This window comes from Daucus carota, chromosome 8 (assembly GCF_001625215.2).
Source record: "Daucus carota subsp. sativus chromosome 8, DH1 v3.0, whole genome shotgun sequence".
NCBI classification, from domain to species: Eukaryota; Viridiplantae; Streptophyta; class Magnoliopsida; order Apiales; family Apiaceae; genus Daucus; species Daucus carota.
In genome coordinates this window covers 21,198,745-21,219,404 of record NC_030388.2, presented here as the reverse complement: position 1 = coordinate 21,219,404, position 20,660 = coordinate 21,198,745, and the positions used below count along the sequence as shown (strand labels likewise).

The 20,660-nt window shown below is 33.0% G+C and overlaps 2 protein-coding genes across 14 annotated transcripts; one reads left to right on the top strand and one right to left on the bottom strand.

The window, feature by feature from the left end:
- Positions 1-543: 543 nt before the first annotated feature.
- Positions 544-19,269, top strand: LOC108197154 (SKP1-like protein 21). Of its 13 annotated transcripts, none has more exons than XR_010286284.1 (11): positions 544-865; positions 1,125-1,212; positions 1,778-1,969; positions 2,069-2,143; positions 2,511-2,598; positions 3,761-3,918; positions 4,029-4,195; positions 6,222-6,349; positions 9,967-10,165; positions 13,713-17,584; positions 17,674-19,269. XR_010286284.1 is itself a non-coding variant. In XM_017364672.2 (10 exons), exons 4-9 carry the CDS (start codon positions 1,892-1,894, stop codon positions 6,310-6,312), a joined length of 657 nt encoding a protein of 218 aa, XP_017220161.1. In that variant the 5' UTR covers positions 544-865; positions 1,125-1,212; positions 1,388-1,456; positions 1,778-1,891; the 3' UTR covers positions 6,313-6,349; positions 9,967-10,339. The 13 variants fall into 13 exon arrangements, 2 of the variants coding, with proteins under 2 accessions (XP_017220161.1, XP_017220160.1); XR_001801939.2 differs by having other exon boundaries at positions 13,775-13,854; positions 17,674-19,256; XR_010286287.1 differs by having other exon boundaries at positions 13,713-13,854; positions 17,674-19,256.
- LOC108198336 (homeobox-leucine zipper protein MERISTEM L1-like) lies at positions 11,957-14,708 on the bottom strand. The gene is made up of 8 exons (XM_017366093.2): positions 14,616-14,708; positions 14,221-14,505; positions 13,997-14,098; positions 13,639-13,839; positions 13,372-13,546; positions 12,951-13,222; positions 12,408-12,503; positions 11,957-12,319 (listed from the first exon to the last, which is right to left on the bottom strand). Exons 1-8 carry the CDS (start codon positions 14,706-14,708, stop codon positions 11,957-11,959), a joined length of 1,587 nt encoding a protein of 528 aa, XP_017221582.2.
- Positions 19,270-20,660: the final 1,391 nt, after the last annotated feature.

The following is a 20,660-nucleotide window of genomic DNA, read 5'->3' as shown; positions in this document are numbered from 1 at the left end:
TATTTTTTATAATATTTGTTTTATTTATCGAACATGTTTGTTGTTAATTTTTATATGGTTCAATTTGTATACATGAAAGTATTATTCACACAACACATGATCAGTGTTCGGATTAATCACATAGTTATTTTCTTTTTCATTCTACAAATATTAATTTTAAATTATCAATATAATTTTTATAGGCCGCTGCAACGCGCGGTTTCACACAACGCATGATTAGTGTGCAGATTTTTTATAAAATGTCGCAGAGTTGATAGGATTTAGGTACAATGCTTCAAAATCTCATTGATTTTAGTGGGATTTCTGAAAACTTAAAATAGATTTGAATACCATCAGATTTTAATGAATTTTAAACAATCCCAATTGAATACCATCGGATTTTAAACTCTAATTTAAAAATTTCAATTGAATACCACCAAATTTTGTAGCATAATTTAAAATCACAAATATCTTAAGATTTTAATGGATTTTAAACCATCTCAATCGAATATCCTCGAATTTTATAAATGAAAAAAATCTTTAAAATCCCAATTAATACGCTCCTAAATTGAATCTGACAATTAAGGGAGGAAGAAGGTCAGAGAGGGAAGAAACAGTGAGGGGTAGAGAAAAGAAAGGAGAAAGGTGCAGGGAGGCGAGGGAGCCACCGTCGATTGCGACAACAGGGTTCCCGCGGAGGAAGAAAGTGCCGAAGGAGGGGGGAATACAGCAGGCGAGGGAGATGAGTTGTGTGTTGTGATTGTGTAATGGTGTCGAGGGACGGAAAAACCACCGACCATGGTGGAGGAGGGAGGGAGGGGGGGGGGGGGGGGGCAAAACCACGGATGAGTTTGTAATTCACAGTCCAACACTTACATCAAGCAAAGTGAGTATTATGTTTTTTGATAGTATCTCCTTTCTGGGCACTTCTCAGATAGCAAAGCTTGTCCATCACTTGTAGTCCTAGTTCAAAGAAAAAACTAAAGCCTATTTTAAGAATACTACTGATAACTTTTTCAGAAAGAAAGAATAATACTATTTGGTATTTAAACTTTCTAAATGTGCAACTTGGTAAACTTTCAATTTTGCTCTAATAATATATCTCAAACTTTCACTTATGTCTCTGATTTACTTTATGTTAACAGTGGTGGCCTGGAGGTTTGGGTAAAGTATCGACACATGCTGTTGTTTATGCTCGTCTTATAATTGAGGGTCAAGACCACGGGGTACATGGTAATCACAAATCAACTCTTTCTCATCTTTTTCTGGATATTGTTCAAGCAAATACACACTCCAATACCCTTTATCAGTCCTTGTAGGCTATTGTATGAACAACCCTATATTACTACCTCCAGTAATCAAGAAAAACTTTTTGAACTTAGTGATAAATTATTGTCGATATCATCAGGTGCCCGGCAGCGTTTATGAGGTTGTGCTTCGTTTTACCTCCTCATTGTTTGTATGTCCTCTTGACAAGGTTTGTTTAAACTACATTTCTCATCCATGAGAAAGATGTTTAAGATAAATGGTGCATCATCAAGTAATAATGTAACTACTAGAAACATAAATAAGTTTACGGCAGAAGCTCAACTGCAGAAATTTGTTAGCAAAGATTTAGGTAAATTAAATTAAGCTTCCTAATAAATTGGTAATTAAGTAAAAATAAATATGATTACCTTATATTATCGAGCTAGAAAGTGAACTTTAGTCCCCTCTCTGGTATGAAGACTAGTTTTTTATGGTTTCTAATTAGAACATCACAAAATATGAAACTGATAATTATTTTTTTGTATATCAGGGCACTACTTTTGATGATATCTTACTTCAAATGGATGCACATTTTCTAAATGAGTTGATATATGTTGCACACTACCTGCAACTCAAATAGCTGATTGATCGCACTTATGAAGCCATGGTCAAGAAGATGGATAATTTATCATCATTTGAGGAACTATATCACATGTTGCATTGTCCAGATAATGTTACAGAGGTTTTTTTTTTTTTTTTTGTAATTAGTACTTACTTTATAGTCCATTTATAACCACTATGTATTCGTACTTTGTTAATTTGACTAAATCAACTGATGCAGGAAGAACACTACTCGTGGATAGAGATTTTCAGAAGATTTTCACAGAAAGAAAACAAGGAAAAGGAGAGTTCAGAGGTGAAATCTTGATAAATTAGCCATCATCCCTGTTCTTTTCCTGGTGTTATAATAAGCTCTCGAAAATTGTACAATAAATATTACTCCATATATGTCCCTCTCAATTCTTTACACTTTTTTTTGCATTGCTCCACACGCATTTTAAGGCGCATATAAAACATAGTATCATAACTTTTTCTTAAAATTTTTCTTTTTTGTATAAAAATTTAGATAGAAAATATTTATTCAGAAGAAAAAAGTTTCGAAATAATTTATGAAATTATATATTATGATAGAATTAGAATGGGTGCCGAGCCCCGTCTCCCAATGTAAACAATTGAGGGGGGCGGAGGGAGTAGTACTGATTACTGTTTTTTTTCAACTTCAGAAGTTTGAGATTGTATCAAAGCCAAGGCCCTATGAAGATACGCGCTCGATTGATGACCTCCTTGCCTTCATTAATGGAGTGGATGGAGGTATTTTCACTCATCTGTTTTTTTCTAAATCAATTGGTTGTCTGTTTTCTTAAACATAAATTCTGAAACTCCTTCAATAATCCAACCATAATGATTCACTTTTCAACATCATATTCATATACTCAGACCTACAAACATATGCTGTAGAATATATATAAGCTGGACTCTATTATATGAAACAAACAGACTGGATAGATATGAGCTTATGAGCTTGTAAACTGGGAAAAGAAAATGGATTGCCTTAAACGTTAAAATGAGTACAAGTCCTACTAATATAGGATTAAAACAAAACAACTGAAAACCAGCAACTACATTCCTAGAATAACTCCACATTCCTACAAATGCTGAAACTACCTCACGAGTCACGACTAATTCAAAAACTGCTTTTACATATGCAATGTTCATTTATTAAACACAAATATTAAATTATGATTAATTACCAACTCAAACAACTAAATTAAGACAATACTTAAATTTAAGTTTAAGATTAAATTCCAACATATGCTTCTGCCCCTCTTTCTTTTAACTGGGTGGGGGTTAAGTCACCTCTGAGGACTTCTACTTCTTCTGTGCATTCTAGGTGATTTTTAAAAATTTGAAAAAGGGAACCCGTCAGTCGTGGAGAGTTACCTTTGGATGACTTCATATTTTCATGCATTGTGTAAATTTAACAATAAACTAATTACTGAGTGAATGTGATTTCCTGCAAGCTTAAGAAATTCCAAAACAAAATCGGCGGAGCTGCAGACACTGTTGTTTACACTGTAAGACAGCTTAATCATATCGGTGCCAGACTATTTGCGTCATGCACAGTAGGGGTTCTTATAAGTCTTTTAGACAAGGTGAGAACATGCTCTCTTTTTTTTCAGTGCACTTTTGGGTCCGCAATGTTTGTTAATAGAGGTGAATCATTTGTGTTCTGTTGTCTGGTTATCTATCAATTTAGTGGGGCATTTTGTATTGTAGTGGTCATTTGTTTGCAAATGATTCAGCGAATCAAGATAGTACTTGTGCATCATAGTCATTTAGAAAAGCCATTCTTTTATTGAGTTTGTTTTACAGAAATTGTAGCAGGAATTGGTTCCCATTATGTAATCATTGAAGTTTTTTTTTTCATTGAGAGTGATGTAAACATTACAGGTGAGTTCTATTATCTTTCCAGATTATAAGGGTGCCCAAACTCATAAGAAGAAGAAGAAGAAAAACAGTAAAAAGAAGGAAAGACAAAATAATGATTCTTCCCCATGTGCTGCTTCCTCATCAACTAATTCCGGAATTCTGAGAGAAGGGGTTGAGGGTCCTTATGAAATCAGCACCCAGGTTGCCCACTTTGACCTTTTTGGTTACTTCATAGACTTCTTTAAAAAAGAATATTGCATAACTGCTTAGTGTATCCTTTGGGGTTAACATTCAAATTTGACATTTTCCAGGATTCAAATGCTTTTGAAGCTACAATCCATGGCGTCCAGAGTAGTTCTATGGCAAACATGGTCGCTGATAAGTTAAAGCTGTCCAACACTCCTGATAAGAATGTCACTGTTGAGGATGACATTAACAGGGGTGACTGTGACCTTACTCCCAGCCCAGGGTTTGATAGGTGAGCCCTATTAATATTTTAGGTTATGCAAAGAAACAGTTGGCTCTAGCCTTCTTAAATACTTGAAATTCAGTTACTTTTTTCTTGTAGCTAACTTCAGTATTATATACATCTTTGCAGTTGTTAACTAGTTTACCATTCCTGTGGACATTATTTTGTTCAATTATATTTTTTGAACACATGTATGATAAATTTTGAGAGAGAATGTTTAAACCTTTTTTTAGCAATGTGGGGTGTTCATTCTACTCATTTAGCATGATTAATCATGATTTTGAAGACATAGTTATATATATAATTATATCTCTATACATTCTTAATTATTATCATTATCGAGCTTTATAATTTTAAGATTAGGAGATATGAACGTTAAGTTTTTCTTAATAATTGCCAATTAGGTGTGTTATTTTTTTTCTAACACCAATTTTATGTATGCACATGTGTTGGTGTACTATATATGTATTATTAGTATCTATTAGTTTTAAGTCTTTTAGGATTGATATATAATTAGCTTACTTGTCACGCCTTTTCTTAGTTATATGATTGGTTACTAACTAGTATTAGATCCATTCGTACACATTTATAACTTACATAATAGCCCCTTGAATAATGAGATTTCGACTCGTTTAGCCGGAATGGAGATGAACTTCCTAATACATCATTCTATCATAATTTCAGTCTCATTCCCGTTAAAAGAGTGATATCATTAATATGTCCCATATTTCTCGCATATACTCTAAAGGTAGAACTATGGATTATCATGATGCTAATTCTCTCATTTTATGAATGGTAGTAATTGGTAATATAGTTTAATAGAATCCATACTTAATTATTTTTTGACTTTGTGTTCGTAATACATAAATAGAAAAAATGTATTATCAAGAAAAATTTAATTTATAAATAAGGGATGATAAGTGTTCATCACCTAAACAAATATCAGTTCCATTTATCTCAATTATGAGCATCTAAACTGTGGTTGATTGATGTTCCATATTATTAGATAACAGAAGAAGTGACTAAACACTAATTAGTAAACCTATAATATTTTAGGCTCTGATGGGTTTGGTCATAGTTCTTTACCAAGTCTTGAGACATTCTACAAATTTGGCCGATATGAAGAGCTATATAGACAGGAAAAAAAAAAGAGGCAATTGTTTTAGATGGTTGGAGTGTTACAAGTAAAATATTTTAGATATTCTACAACATAGGATTTTGTAGCTAAAATATTCTCTCATTGCATGTGAGGTAAAACCTAGTTCAACTAATAGATATTAAAGAGAAATGTGAAAGAGTAGTGTTAGGTACTGAACTTTTTTTTAGTTTTTTCCCAAAATAATGGTAAGACATAAGTCAGAGTATCTATTGGTGATTCGTATTTACCCGCTCAAGGTCTAATATTATTAATAAAGTTAAAGATTACGCATTTGACATGTCGTTATTTGAATATTTTTTTGGGAAAACTACCATTCATTCTTATAATTGCAAGTAAACATGATCATAGTTTCACCACGAATATTCATGTAATGCAATTGTGATTCAAAATTTCGCATAAAATATTCTACCATGTCGAGGAACTCATTATTTACGGACACTAATATTGGACAAACTACTTCATTTTCTTCCACGCGCAATGCGCAAATGACGGTCTATAACTCATAAGTTATTTTATTGACGAATGTTTACATACTTTATAAAGAGTTAACATTGAATTAGACACACCAACAATCATTCTCGAGTCTTACAATTGTAACTCTTAATTTACACATGACATTATATATAATTTTCTTAAATGTTGCCAACCATGGCCTATCTCACAAAAATATGTGGTGCTGTGTCATAATTCTCGTCGTCATTATTGTTGTAAATTCATTTTTATTTTTATAATCATTTGCATATTCTTAATTAAGCATGTACGAAATACTATATTCGTATTAGGTGTAATACTTCACTATTGAGTACATTTTTTGACTTCTTTCCTTGACTTCTTTGTCCTGGACTTGGCATTTCTTATTTTACTCTAATTATGCAGGGCATTGGAAGACTTTGCTCGAAGATTAATATCAAAAGGGCCTGTTATATATTTTGACTCTTCTAGTCACGAAGAGTTAGGAAGTCATTAAGTTTCCGACGGTGAAAAGGGATCAGAGATGATGAAAGGTTAAATTTTCCCTTATCCTTTTATGTGTTGAACCTTAATTATTTCCGTTTTAAACTTTATTATTATTCTAAATATGCAATATTGTCCTAAAATATATTATAATGCTAAGTTAAGACTCTTAACATTAAATTTATGTACTTATATTCAGAGGCATAGATTGAAAATTATATAATACTATCACATCATATTTGTTATTTTTGTCCATACAATTGTAAGTGGAAAAGTTGATGAATTTTGTGTAAGTGTAATTCTACAATTTTATCACATAATTCTCCCTCATTATTTTCTCGACCATTCTTGGATTTTGTTTCTTGTAAAATTAGGATATCATATATGAATTATCATTACTATTTACAAGATACTCCTTTTTTTGCCAACATACTACTAGAATCATGTGCTATTTACTACTTCAATTCTTGAGAGTAATGTAAGGTAGGCATTAATGAGTCATATTTGCAATAAAGAAATTAATGGAAAAGCATCAAATGCGAGACGTGAGTTAACTAGTGATTTGTATAAACTATGAACATCTCTGTCGTCAACTTCCACATGTTCAACCCATGTAACCTGGAAAAATATTTGTATGTTCTTAGAAAAAGGGGAAGAGAGCGTGTTATTGTATTATGATACAATGATGTACTAAAAGGAAAAGTTGTACTTTGGAGAAACCATTAGGCAATTCCTGAATCAAACAGCCTGATGGCCTTCTTCGACATTGAGATATCGATGCAGGACCCAAATTCCCCAAGGAAACATCAGCAAATGCCCATGTCCCATTATTATGTTGTTTGCAGTATCTTACAAAGTAGTATTCTCGAGTTGGAACTAGTGGTGATAAGATGTGAAAGTCATCTATCATCTGGATATCAAACAAGTTACTATTTTAGTTTCAAAACATGTAAAAGGTTTATAAGAGTTTTGGAAATAAAATAGTAGCTTGTTTGATATCCGCATGACAGCTGACTTTCACGTCTTATGACCACTAGTTCCAACTCGAGAATACTACTTGGTAAGATAGTGCATCCAACATGATAATGGGACATGGGCAGTTGCTGATGTTTCCTCGGAGAATTTGGGTCGTGCATCCATATCTCAATGTCGAAGAAGGCCATCAGGCTGTTTGATCCATGAATTGCCTAATGGTTTCTTCAATGTACAACTTTTTCTTTTAGTACTTCATTGTATCATAATACAATAACACACTCTTTTCCCCTTTTTCTAAGAATATACAAATACTTTTCCAGGTTACATGGGTTGAACTTGTGGAAGTTGACGATAGAGATGTTCATAATTTATACAAATCACTTAACTCAGGTACACATGTATCTTAATTATCTTGAGAATAAACATACTTATTTTCATGTGTATAATAGACTATTATATTTTAGTTACCATAATTTTATAACTTATGGCTAATGATTATGTTATTGATGCCTATTGTCATCCTCATTTGTAGCATATAACTACTTTTTTCATAAGAATGATATTTATATCAAATACAATGTTGAATTTATGAAAGAAAAGTAATTTATAAATATATTTATTAATTTACTTCGTCTGTTAATACTTCTACAAGTAAATTAAAATTAAAACACCAATCAATGCTTTGCGGTCCACTTGATAATTTAATTATAAGAGTGTCCTACTACTTAAAAAACATTAATAATGTCATTTCACACTCCAAAATTTCAGAGTTTTCCTTCCTGGATTTGAAAATTGAAGTTGCATCCATTACTCCATATATTAGATAAAGAGTAATTTTACAATCTTATCACATAATTCTCCCTTTATTTTCTCAACCATTCTTGGATTTTTTCTGAAAAGATTAGCATATAATATATGAATTATCATTAGAATTTACAAGATACACTTTTTCTTTGCCAACATACTACTAGAAGTTAGCATGTGCTATTTACTACTTTAATTCTTGAGAGTAATGTAAGGTAGCCATTAATGAGTCATATTATAAAGAAATTAATAGAAAAGCACCAAATGCAAGACCTGACTTAACTAGTGATTTGTATAAATTATGATCATCTCTATCGTCAACTTCCACATGTTCAACCCATGTAACCTGGTAAAGTATTTGTATATTCTTAGAAAAAGGGGGAAGAGAGCGTGTTATGGTATTATGATACAATGAAGTACTAAAAGAAAATGTTGCACTTTGGAGAAACCAGTAGGCAATTCCTTGATTAAAGATACACATGAATCTTATCTTGACAATAAACATACTTATTTTCATGTGTATAATAGACTAGTATATTTTAATTACCATAATTTTATTACTTATGACTAATGATTATGTTATTGATGCCTATTGTCATTCTCATTTGTGGTATATAGCTACTTTTGTCATATGAATGATATTTATATTAAATAAATACAATGTTGAACTTATGAAAGAAAATCGATTTATAAATATATATATTAATTTACTTCTTTTGTTAATACTTGTACAAGTAAATTAAAATTACAACACCAATCAATGCTTTGCGGTCCAATTGATAATTTAATTATAACAGTTTCCTACTACTTAAAACACATTAATAATATCATTATACACTCCAAAATTTCAGAGTTTTCCTTCCGGGATTTGAAAATTGAAGTTGCATCCATTACTCCTTATATATATTAGATAAAGAGTAATTTTACAAACTTATCACATAATTCTCCTTTTATTTTCACGACCATTCTTGGATTTTGTTTCTTTTAAAATTAGCATATAATATATGAATTATCATTAGAATTTACAACATACTCTTTTTATTTGCTAACATACTACTATAAGCTAGCATGTGCTATTTACTACTTTAATTCTTGAGAGTAATGTAAGATAGGCATTAACGAGTCATATTATAAAGAAATTAATGGAAAAGAACCAAATGCAAGACCTGACTTAACTAGTGATTTGTATAAATTATGATCATCTCTATCGTCAACTTCCACATGTTCAACCCATGTAACCTGGTAAGTATTTGTATATTCTTAGAAAAAGGGGGAAGAGAGCGTGTTATGGTATTATGATACAATGAAGTACTTTGGAGAAACCATTAGGCAATTCATGGATTTAACAGCCCTTCTTCGACATTGAGATATGGATGCAGGGCCTAAACTCTCCCAAGAAACATCAGCGACTGCCCATGTCCCATTATCATGTTGCTTGCATTATCTTACAAAGTAGTTTTCTCGATGCATTATCTTACAAAGTAGTTTTCTCGAGTTGGAACTAGTGGTGGTGATAAGACGTGAAAGTCACATGTCATCTGGATATCAAATAAGTTACTATTTTAGTTTCAAAACTCTTATAAACCTTTTATAAGAGTCTTATAAACCTTTTATAAGCGCTTAAACTATATAAAATCATTTTTCTGAATATTATTTGAATTCTTTATAGTTTTGGAGGTTTCAAGGGAAATGTACATATTCTGATGTTCTTCTAGCTTCTAGCTTATACATGGAACTATGGTATATGTCCGGCAAAATACTGTAACCGATGCTTCAACTGCTTTATCCAAGGCAGTTATTGTTGCTACAAAATATTTAAAATACCCATAATTTGATGATTAAGATGCCTTGTAATTATCTAAATGCTTTTCCTTTGTTCCTTTACTAGGTCATTGATTACAAAACACAGCAGAACAGGCCTTTCCCTTTGCTGGCTTCTGCTTATGCATTCAGATTTGTTTCTAAATGGATAAAATGGTTGTATGGGCATGTGACAGCCAAGATTGAATGCCAATGACTTCTCAATGTTGCCGGAGGCACATGCATGTATTGTCGGGCTTAAGTCTTCGACCACATCTGTCACTGCAGTGAGTCACCACATCCAATTTCTACTGCCATCTTCCTTGTCAACAATTCCATTGACAATTTTACTTTCATAAATATACTGCCAGTTTTATCATGGAATAATTTTCGGAGGAAAGGTAACAAAAGTACTATTGAAGAGAGAGAAAATAAAATATTAATATTTGATGTTTTGATAATATTGACACTAAAGATTAGCATTCATGTTGCTCTAAGAGCATAGCTATAATTATTCCTCTAACTATAATATAGGACCAAAATCATAAAACTCAACTCCAATGTGTAGCTATAGTTAGTCTTAACATAAGTTTAATCTTATATTTTAAGATCAATGATAGCTAAAGCTAATTGCCACATCACAAATTAACTAGAAATGGAATCAACTAAGTCTAATTTGAATAAACAATAACTATAAATGACTATAGTAGTTTTACATTTAGTATTGGACTTGTTCACTAACCATTATAACCACTACCAAAGCCTCGCCATACTCTTGGCCTTAACATACCCATCGATCAATGAGCTCCCCATACAAAAATATCCCCCAAGACTTTAATAACATACAATTCCATGAAACCCGGTTTTTACTAATCAATTCATCGAACCCCTTCCAAGTACATAACACTTTCCCACAAGAATCATACATATGTTTCAAAGAATTACCAACAAAACTGTAATAAAAAAATCGAGTTTTCATAATACTATAATGTACACGCAAACAAATTTTAAAATTCGGCAACTGAGCTAACGCCTTAACAACAAACAAGTAACTTATATAATCATGCTCAAGCCCACTTGGCAACATTATTAATGCATACAAGAGGCTTTTTTATTTATATTCATCATCTTTTCAGATTTTCAATTTTTATATTCCCTCCTAACCAACACTAATTCAGTTATTAATCTTGGTTTTTAAATCTAACTGACCCGGATTAATTTCCGGTTATATAGTATTCGGTCTGAGTTTTTTGGGTATTTGGGAAAAGAATTAAATTATAATTCGATTTTATTACCAAATAACTGAATACTAGGCCGTAGTTCCAACTATATTTCTTCTAAGGTCTCACTTCATATAACACATCAGTTTGGAGCAACGACTAGACAAGACAAAAACTAGCCTTCCTAGCTCATTTCAGCAGCAATAAGGAATTAGTGGCTCAACAAAGAGTTCGGGCTCCAAAGTCTCCATTAAAAGCACAAAATTTTTAAAATCAGTTGCATCAAATATAAAAGGAAAAACAGTCATACCAATTATAGAAGGAAACATAGTTAACAAATAAGTTAAGTTTACAATGATCATGGGCAAAGTCAATATCTGAATATCACCCTTTACTAGTGATCTTATTTTCTGCATTAATATTTCAACAAACCCCATAAGGCAAGAGTCGTGAAGCTGCATTCTTGAATTCCTTGCTTGGTTGTATATCCAAGCAATAAACAAAGCTTGCATAGCCTTTCTTCTTCTTGTCCTTGTACTACTGGAATCAAAATAAAATAAAATGAGATTATCTATTATATATATTATGCTGAAAAAAGGCCATCACCTGTTAATTTTAAATTTCTAGCAGCTTATAATGCTAATGTGTTATGTGTTATTAAGTAGATACTCCAACACTATGCATATATATTAGTTCTTGAATGAAAAATGACACTAAAAGTAGATGCTCTAATTTTAGAAAGATGTTACATCATAGTAGACCGAGACATAGATGCCCATTCTATTTAAACTACCAGTTATATATGTCATAATCTCAGAAATATTTATAAATTGTACCTTATAATTTACGACCCTCCTGTCAGACGTTCGAATCAGACACTAGTGCATTTTTTATCCTTTTTGTTGTGCATTGGATAAGCTTGTTTATAGTCGCCACCTGTCCACTTGTGAGATTTTCTGGTGGAACTGATCTAATTTTAATCTGAAATGCAACAGTTAGCAGGGATCCACCAGAACCGACCTCTAGAATTCCTCCTAAATTCTTTCCAGGACCATCAGGAAGTATAGCAAATCCCCATGGGAGAACATCAACATAATTAGGATCACCTCCACTTAGGACCACATTCATAGAAATTCGGTCAACTGGAGCATATATGACATATGATGCAGTAGAATCCGCACAGCTCTCTTGTAGGATATATTTGTTGCTTTTTCCTGGGTTCTACATGCAATTTTATTATGTTATATATGTTAATTCAAAATAAAAGAAACATAAGCACAGTTGATGAAGATAACAAATTACAACTTACATGTAAACACAACAAGGATATTCGGCTACTAGGATCACGACCATTAGCAATGTGCACAATTGGTTGTACTTGTCCAACCTTGGTTAAGAGGTCCCACTGTAGATACATGATAATCAGTCAAGTACTAGATATTTTCTTTCATTCTAGAATAAGCATCACAAAGTATTGCAATCATAATTTTCACGGAATCATTTTCATAAAGGTAATTTTGGAGATATAAATCATAAAGAATTAAATCATTTCTGTAATGTTGCATCTAATGTCATTTACCTTTTCAGTATGAAATTTGTGCAATATGATTGTCTAGGTGTCTAAGTGATGTTTTTCATAGTCGAACAGATATGCATGAGACATTATATATTATAAGCCCTTACATGTAGCATAGCAATAAGAATTCTCGAATACGAGTATTTCAATAATTGGGATATAATCAACCTTGTCTGATACTACATGATATAGCTTGTTACTCTTGATATATAATATATTAAACTTGTTTTGTCTTATTCTATAGTTGAACATGATAGTAAACTAAATATTCCTTACCTTGCTTCTTGACCTCACATCGATAAGGAAGTCAAAAACCCTTTTGGGAGGAACTGGAATCCAGAAAGAAGATGCAGCGCTGATCACAGTACCAGCTGGTGTGCGTGGATCATCTGTATTCTTTCTGGTCATGATTTTAGCATCTGTAGCACCTTCACCACAAAACATGGTCCACATATGTTCAGTAGAAACTCCAACACCATTGCAATAGCCTAACACCATTCTCTCTGCTAGCTTAAGCATACTCTTTCTCCCTTCAGGAGTTAACATCACTGTTTCAAGTAGTTTAATATAAAACATTATTCACGCATATAGACATATATACTGGAAAAGTTCTACGGAGTCTTGGTTAATATGTTGCATAACATATTAGACTCCAAGGACTCCAATATAATTGAGACTTGTGGATTGACTTATGTACCTCTCACATATTCTGCATGAATATTGTTTGACTGGAAACTTAAAAGGCGTGCACATTGCCTATATAGTGTTATTATCCAGCGTTTTGCGCCAAATGCAAGACCTGAGTTAACTAGTGATTTGTATAATTGATGAACATTTCTATCATCAACTTCCACATGTTCAACCCATGTAACCTGGAAAAATATTTGTATATTCTTAGAAAAAGGGAAGAGAGTGTGTTATTGTATTATGATACAATGAAGTATACTAAAAGAAAAACTTGTACTTTCGAGAAACCATTAGGCAATTCCTGAATCATACAGCCTGATGGCCTTCTTCGACTTTGAGTTATGGATGCAGGACCCAAATTTTCCAGGGAAACATCAGCAACTGCCCATGTCTCATTATCAATTTGTTTGCAGTATCTCGCAAAGGAGTATTCTCGAGTTGGAACAAGTGGTGATAAGACGTGAAAGTCAGCTGTCATCTGGATATCATACAAGTTAGTATTTTAGTTTCAAAACTTTTATAAGCAAATTTATAAGTATAAATCAAATACACAGGTTTTATTGTCGCCTATATCTCATACTCAATCTTCAAAACACTATTTCTGATATAAAAAAAAAAAAGCAGCTAATCCATACCACTTGTAAGGCTCCGTTATAATTTCCATCCATGCCATTTGAAACAACGTCAATGGTCGATGCTCGTGAAACTATGCCAGAAAAAACAGTTGACCATTGTTTCTGATGATATAAAGCAGATTAGTCAATGATCTGAAGGCTAATTTCGTATAAACATACAATCCAAATGCATCAATGGACACACACATATACAGGGGGGAGAGAGAGGGGGAGGGAGACCATACCACATCCATCAAAATTTCCACGAGTTTGGTATGATTGATGAAAATAATAGCAGACTGTCTCGATGCCTCAGATTTCATTTCCATAGGTTCCAATTCGATCCCTTTGGGGAAAATACTTAAGTACTCATTTTTACTCAAACGTTCAATACCATTGTCTGTGTTTGGAATCCATAGGGGTTCTCCAGCTTGAGCCATCCTAAGGAGTTCCTCCATTGCTGCAGATGCTTGCTCAACTATGAAGGGATTGTCAGGCTCAATAGGCCCAACAACTGACTCAAGTAGTGCCTATACATATGCATATTCATCAATAAATAATCATACTAGTGTCATAAATTGAACAAATGATTATTCAAATTAAACACTATAGTTTACAAGTAACTGCAAAATCAAAGTACCTTTTCTCTTGAATGACTAGTTTCAACCTCCGAATGTTTTTCTTTAGATGACATCTCGTCTATAGTAGCAGGGAAATGTTCATTCTTGGCCATTTCAATTGTTGCGTTTGGTTTGCCTTATTTTCTAAAATCTTCCTTAGCTTATTTTTCAGATGACTCATATGTTTATAAATGAGTTGCACATCTACAACTCACATGCTGAATACAATAAATGGATGGCTATATTGAGAACCGTTGCACATCTACAACTCACTTACTGAATGCAATAAATGGATGGCTATATTGAGAACCGTTGGATTATATATAAAATTTGAAGATTATATTGAGAAGCGTTGGATCATATTTGTTATGGGTTGGTGGGAGTTGGGGGTCGGGGATTTGATCAGCAAAATTATTCAATATAATAAAGGGAGGTTATATTGAGGAGCGTATATGATAGTGGAGGTTGGGGATTCAATAAATACAATCTTCGAATCCATTAGATCATATCTATTTTAATTAGTGGGTGGTTCGGGATTCGATCAATACAGTCATTGAATTTAATAAAATAATGGGGAGCATATGATTATATCTATTATAGTCGGTGAGAGTTGGAACGCGCATAAATAGTACAAAACGGATCAACCGGGTGGTAGAATATAAAAATATACAATAACTTATTTATAAATGGGAAAATAGATTTTTTTTGTCACTCAACTTATTGTGTTTTTAGAAATTTACCACCCAACTATAAATTTTTTTTATTTTACTCACTAATGTTAGGTTCAGATTTTTTTCCTTATAACTTCTACTTCTTTCTTTTCTTCTTTCATAATAAATATTCACTTTTTTAAATCATCAAACATTCTTACCAAAATTATTTAGAGACTTAAATAACTTATAACTCACATTATCTAAATTATTTAATAACTTATAACTCATATATAATACTTATCACTTATAATCCATTTCTTTACTTTTAAATGTATGTAACTTTTTTATATTAAGAGAAGCGGTCCCTAGACGCTCAACATTATATACTAAGATTTTTGTCCATTTATCAACCTTTTCTTTCCACTCATGTTTGACTTAATAATGACCATCCGATCACTTTTGGGAAGTGATGTCCCTATCACGATACCCAAACTTAAACCCATTAATTTAATACTTTCCCCTCATATTTCACTTAATAATGACCATCGTGTCACTTTTGGGAGGTAATGTCTTTATCCCGATCCCTGAACTCAAACTCATATTTCTGTCATACAGAGTGGAGATTAATTTTCTCCACAATCCACATCTTAAATGAGAAACACGTGCAAGATTCTAGAAATTTCACATAGAAATATATGTTCAAAAAAATCTCAAAAATCATAATGTATTTTTTTTTAAAATTTAATATCAGATTTTAAATATTAAAACATGCACGAATATATATTTCTTGTATAAGTAAAAGACATTAAAAAATTCCTTGCAAAAAAGATATAAAATAATTACCATCTTAAATGATTTTGTACTATGAAACAATTTATTAATAAAAAAGAATAACAATGTAAAAATATTATAGTATATATATACATATATAATATCTTTCTTGAATAATTTATAAATATATATCTATAAAATATACTCCCTCCGTTCCTTACATCTGTTAACAGTTTTTTCCATTATCTGACACGCATTTTAAGACATGCATAAAATGTATTCCTTAACTTTTTTTTGAAATTTTCTTTTTCTGAATAAAAATTTGAACATTAAATTTATAAAACTGTACTATATAAGAGTATTTATATGTGCGTATGGAACACTCTCTCCAAGATACAACAGAAAGGACCGTAAAGGACTATGGGAGGAGGAAGAAGAGAAAGAGAGCGGCGAGACTCACGAAGAGGAAGAGAGAGAGGACGAAGAGGAAAATGATGATGGGCTTGATTAGGAGTGACTTGGAGGATGGGTTTCAGTTTTTGATTTTCGCTGACAGCATTGTGTGTGTGTTTATAAATGAATATTTATGTGGTGGCGGCTTGGCGGGTAGGATTTCGGTGGTGGGTACATGACTGGCGGAAGGAGGTTCGTTGCAGGAGGAATTTCAAGAGAAAGGAAGATGAAGTATTAAGGTGATGATGATGACCGATAGAGGGAGAAAAGAGGTGAGTTAAGAGAGAGGGAAATTACTACTATACCCTTGAATTTGTTAGCGTTAACGGTCCACTCTAACCGTTAGATGGTCAAAAGGGTGCAAAGTGAAGCGAGAATTAAACAGTAGGGTGTGTTCTGCCAAGAAAAATTGTTTAAGACCAATTCAAAAAAGCGCTCAAACTTATTGGTTGCAAAGTGTAATTTAATCTGATAAATAAGAGTAATAACAAACTTGCTGATTGTCCGACTTGATTAACTTTCAATTCAATAGAATCTCTTAACCTTCACTCATGTCCTTGATTTGCTATATCTCCAATAATGGTGGCCTGGAGGCTTAGGAAAAGTATCAACACATGTTGTTGTTTATGCTCGTCTTATTGTGGAGGGTCAAGACCATGAAATACATGGCAAGCTGTATAAATTAACTTTTCCCATCATCTTGTGGAAAATCAATAGACATAAGTAATCTGTGTGCGATAACTAAGCTAAACTAGTGTGCTCTTTATACACACGTTCCTAAGGTTTTATTGTCCATTGAGTTGTATGCTCCATTTCCAAATTTTGGACCAATATCACCAAAAGTTATTCCCCGGAGAGTAATATGCATCTCAAAAAATGCTCCATGAGCTTCAGCACCATTAATTCGCGTAAAATTATCAACTTTCCGTTGGAGTTGAACTTAAGTCTGTTTTTGTTGCACGCATATACTTGAGTAGCCTCAGAGAACTAGTTAATAGTATGACCCCCTCGCCAACTGATCAAGTTTTTCTTGAAAGACTAAATGGAATACCTGATACTTGAGTGTAAAACTGAGATAACTGCTGAAAGTGGTTCTACAGGCTGGGAAAAAGGTCAGACATAATGCAGTATGTAGTTTGCTGATATTAGATTCTTTTGCATATTAGAAACGTAATCGTGTTATGTTATTCTCTTTCTGCAGGTTGATTGATAAATTGAAACAGGAAGTTCCTGGAAGGGGGGTTACACAACAACTTAAATATCTGTAATTGCACTTTCTCTTCTCTACAAGCACCAGGGTGAATTTCTCGCTACTAGCTGTATCACAGCCGAGCAAGCTTCGGTTGCAACTACACAACTTAGAAACTTATATTCACAGGCTTTTTATGATGATTGCTAGCAAATATTTATTAATTTTTTTATTAATCATATATTAGGCCAGGGTTCTAAATATCCATGGTTTATGATCAGGTCCGGCCCAATGCCGTTGCACTTGTAGATGCATTCAACCATATGATGGAAATGTGTTGTAGACTGTAGTATATGCCTATATGCCATGTACTAGGTCCATATGCCAGCCGAAAGTAGCTGTAACAGTCACCTTTCATGTAATTCGACAGGCTCAGAGTATAACATCTCGCCCTCCTGGAACTTCCAGTACGCGAATAGTTTTGTTGTCTCTTTCAGCTTCTTCATTTCCTTGGATAAGGCCTCCCAAGGTATTTATCTTAAAATTGGTAAAAGATCATATCCTCCATGGAACTGCAGCTCGAGAGAGCACAATATACACACAACTGATCTACATAGAGACTAACATAAGGAGAACTAGTAAAATCTTATTGATCAAAAGTCAAATATCTACAATCTGAATGTTGTATATATGCAGCATTTAGTTTGTTACGATATGCGGTTATGATATGATAAGCTGACTAATATGAGCAGAGCAATAGCCCAGCAAATGCCAGTGTGCTTTTATGCCACGCCCTTTGGACTGTAGAAGGCACATGGCGGAGCTGTTTGTGCCAAAGAGATTGAGAAGGCTGATGAGAAGCAACAAAGACAGATGGGACAGTAGAAGTTGTAATATTAGGTCCTTTGTTGAATAGTCTGCAGAAGTGAGTTTGAGTTAATTGACTTTGTAAGACCTCAATTTTGGAGGAAATTGCTGAAAATCTGTGGATGCAACCTGCAGAGCATGTGATTTGCCAGGAGAAGTAGTAGATCTGTTAGAAGTGGATTTCTTCTTGCCCTTATTATTGGGATGGCAGGGATGATGATCAAGAGGATAGCCAACAAATTTATTATACTTGTCTTTCGTATGACCTTTGATATGACAATGAGAAAACTCTTGGATGGGTATGAGGCGTGTCACTAAATCTATTTGGTGTCTAACCTGTAGGTGCAGCTGATTGTTTTGGCAAATTTACTATCATTGTCAAAGGAGGTGTAGAAGCAGAATCATGAGATTAATGTTGTTTCTCTTCGTGTTTGAGTAACATGAAGGCGTGATTAACAGATGGTCAGGGGTTCATCATAAGAAGTTGACCGCAGGCTGCAATATAGCTTGAGTGAAGAAGCATGAAGAATTGAATTAAACGAGTCTTCTCAAGTTGCAAAGCTCGGCCTCTACAAGCAGCACATGTGCACTTAATAGGATGTTCCAAAGCTTCTAGGTCATCCCAAAAACCCTTATTTTGTGAAAATAGAAATCCATCGAGTTTGTCCTTTGCTCAAGCTTAAAAAGAGCACGTTGAGTTCATTCCAACAGCATTGGCACCGTCCATAAAATACATACTATTCCTGAAAAAAATTTTAAAATTTACTAGCATTTATTCTAAGAGCAAAGCAGTTTTTAACAATACTCTTGAAAAAACTCTTAATATATATACATAGGCTCATGATCAAATAGAAACCACTCTTAAAATAAAAATTATAAACCAGTTTCCCTACAACTGTTTATAACTACGGGTATCACTAATTTATACTGCACTGATCACTATTTTTATACAGTACGTAAACAGCGATTTTTATTATCAAAATTGAGAAAATCTACTTATCTAAACTATTGATAATCGATTATAGATGATCAATTTCATCCGTAAGAAGAATCTTGGCGGTAGGAAGCAGCAAGAGAAGTTGTATGATGATGAGAAGTAGTCTTTAGTTTTGTAAGTTATGATGGAAAGTGTATGCAGGCCCGGTCCTGAGGGTAGGCCAGAGGGGCATGGGCCTAGGGCCCAAGATCAGGAGGGGCCCCAAAATTTTTAAGTTATCTAATTATTTTACTTTTTTTTGTCAAAAAAATTATTATTTTCATTTATATTATTATTAAGGTAGGAAATATTAAAATTATTTTTGTCAAAAAAATTATTATTTTAAAGTTATTTTTTTACATTGAAAATATTAAAATCGATTGACAAAATAATTAAATTAATAAATAAGAAAAATGAAAGAAAAAATTGAAAGGCAAGAGAATTTGTCGATAAGAAAAATTAAAAGCTATACACAAGAAATAATACAACAGATCCATAACACATGACACACCCAAATACCCAACCCAGTTTTATTTCAGCTCTCGTCTCTCTTTCTCCCCTCATCTCCATTCCTTCTGTCTCCATTAAATATGAATACTTCCCAAGAAAAACAAGCCGTTGTAACCTTTAAATCTCTTGGAATCTCCATTTGTTCTTAACTATGACAACTATTTCTTTCTATAATTTAAATAGAGATAAGTTGCAGTTGGAAGGTGCATCACTTGTGAGTTTTATCATGTATGAATTGAAGTTATTCAGAGATTCTGCAATTGATAAATCTAGGGTTTCTTGATCATCGATGATTTTGCATCTCGGAAAGCTCACAAAACTCATTTTTTATGAAATGTTGGATTGTGTATTTTGTCATTACTTATAAATTGTTTGGAACTTATTTTGTAATATATTTTTGTAAAAATGTGATGATTTGAATATTTTCAATTCTTTTAACAAGGGCCCCAATTTTTTTTTGGCCTAAGGCCCCCGAAAGTTCAGGATCGGGCCTGAGTGTATGTGACTATTGGTGATGTTAGACAATGGTGGCAAGTCATAGAAACGTCTGGTAATGGTGGTAAGAGGTCCGTTATTACGATTTGAGTGAAGATGATGGTCATATACGTTGCATATGTGTGTGTGTGTGTGTGTGTGTGTGTGTGTG

Bases quoted from the DNA above. Each gene is read 5' to 3' on its own strand.
- LOC108197154 (XM_017364671.2), top strand. From the start codon at position 1,892: ATGGTCAAGAAGATGGATAATTTATCATCATTTGAGGAACTATATCAC. The intron at 2,144-2,510 runs GTGAAATCTTGA...TTTCAACTTCAG, and splicing joins AGGAAAAGGAGAGTTCAGAG to AAGTTTGAGATTGTATCAAA. The intron at 2,599-3,760 runs GTATTTTCACTC...TTATCTTTCCAG, and splicing joins CATTAATGGAGTGGATGGAG to ATTATAAGGGTGCCCAAACT.
- LOC108198336 (XM_017366093.2), bottom strand. From the start codon at position 14,708: ATGGCCAAGAATGAACATTTCCCTGCTACTATAGACGAGATGTCATCT. The intron at 13,223-13,371 runs GTACATAAGTCA...TACTTGAAACAG, and splicing joins TCATGCAGAATATGTGAGAG to TGATGTTAACTCCTGAAGGG. The intron at 12,504-12,950 runs GTAAGGAATATT...ATGTATCTACAG, and splicing joins ATGTGAGGTCAAGAAGCAAG to TGGGACCTCTTAACCAAGGT.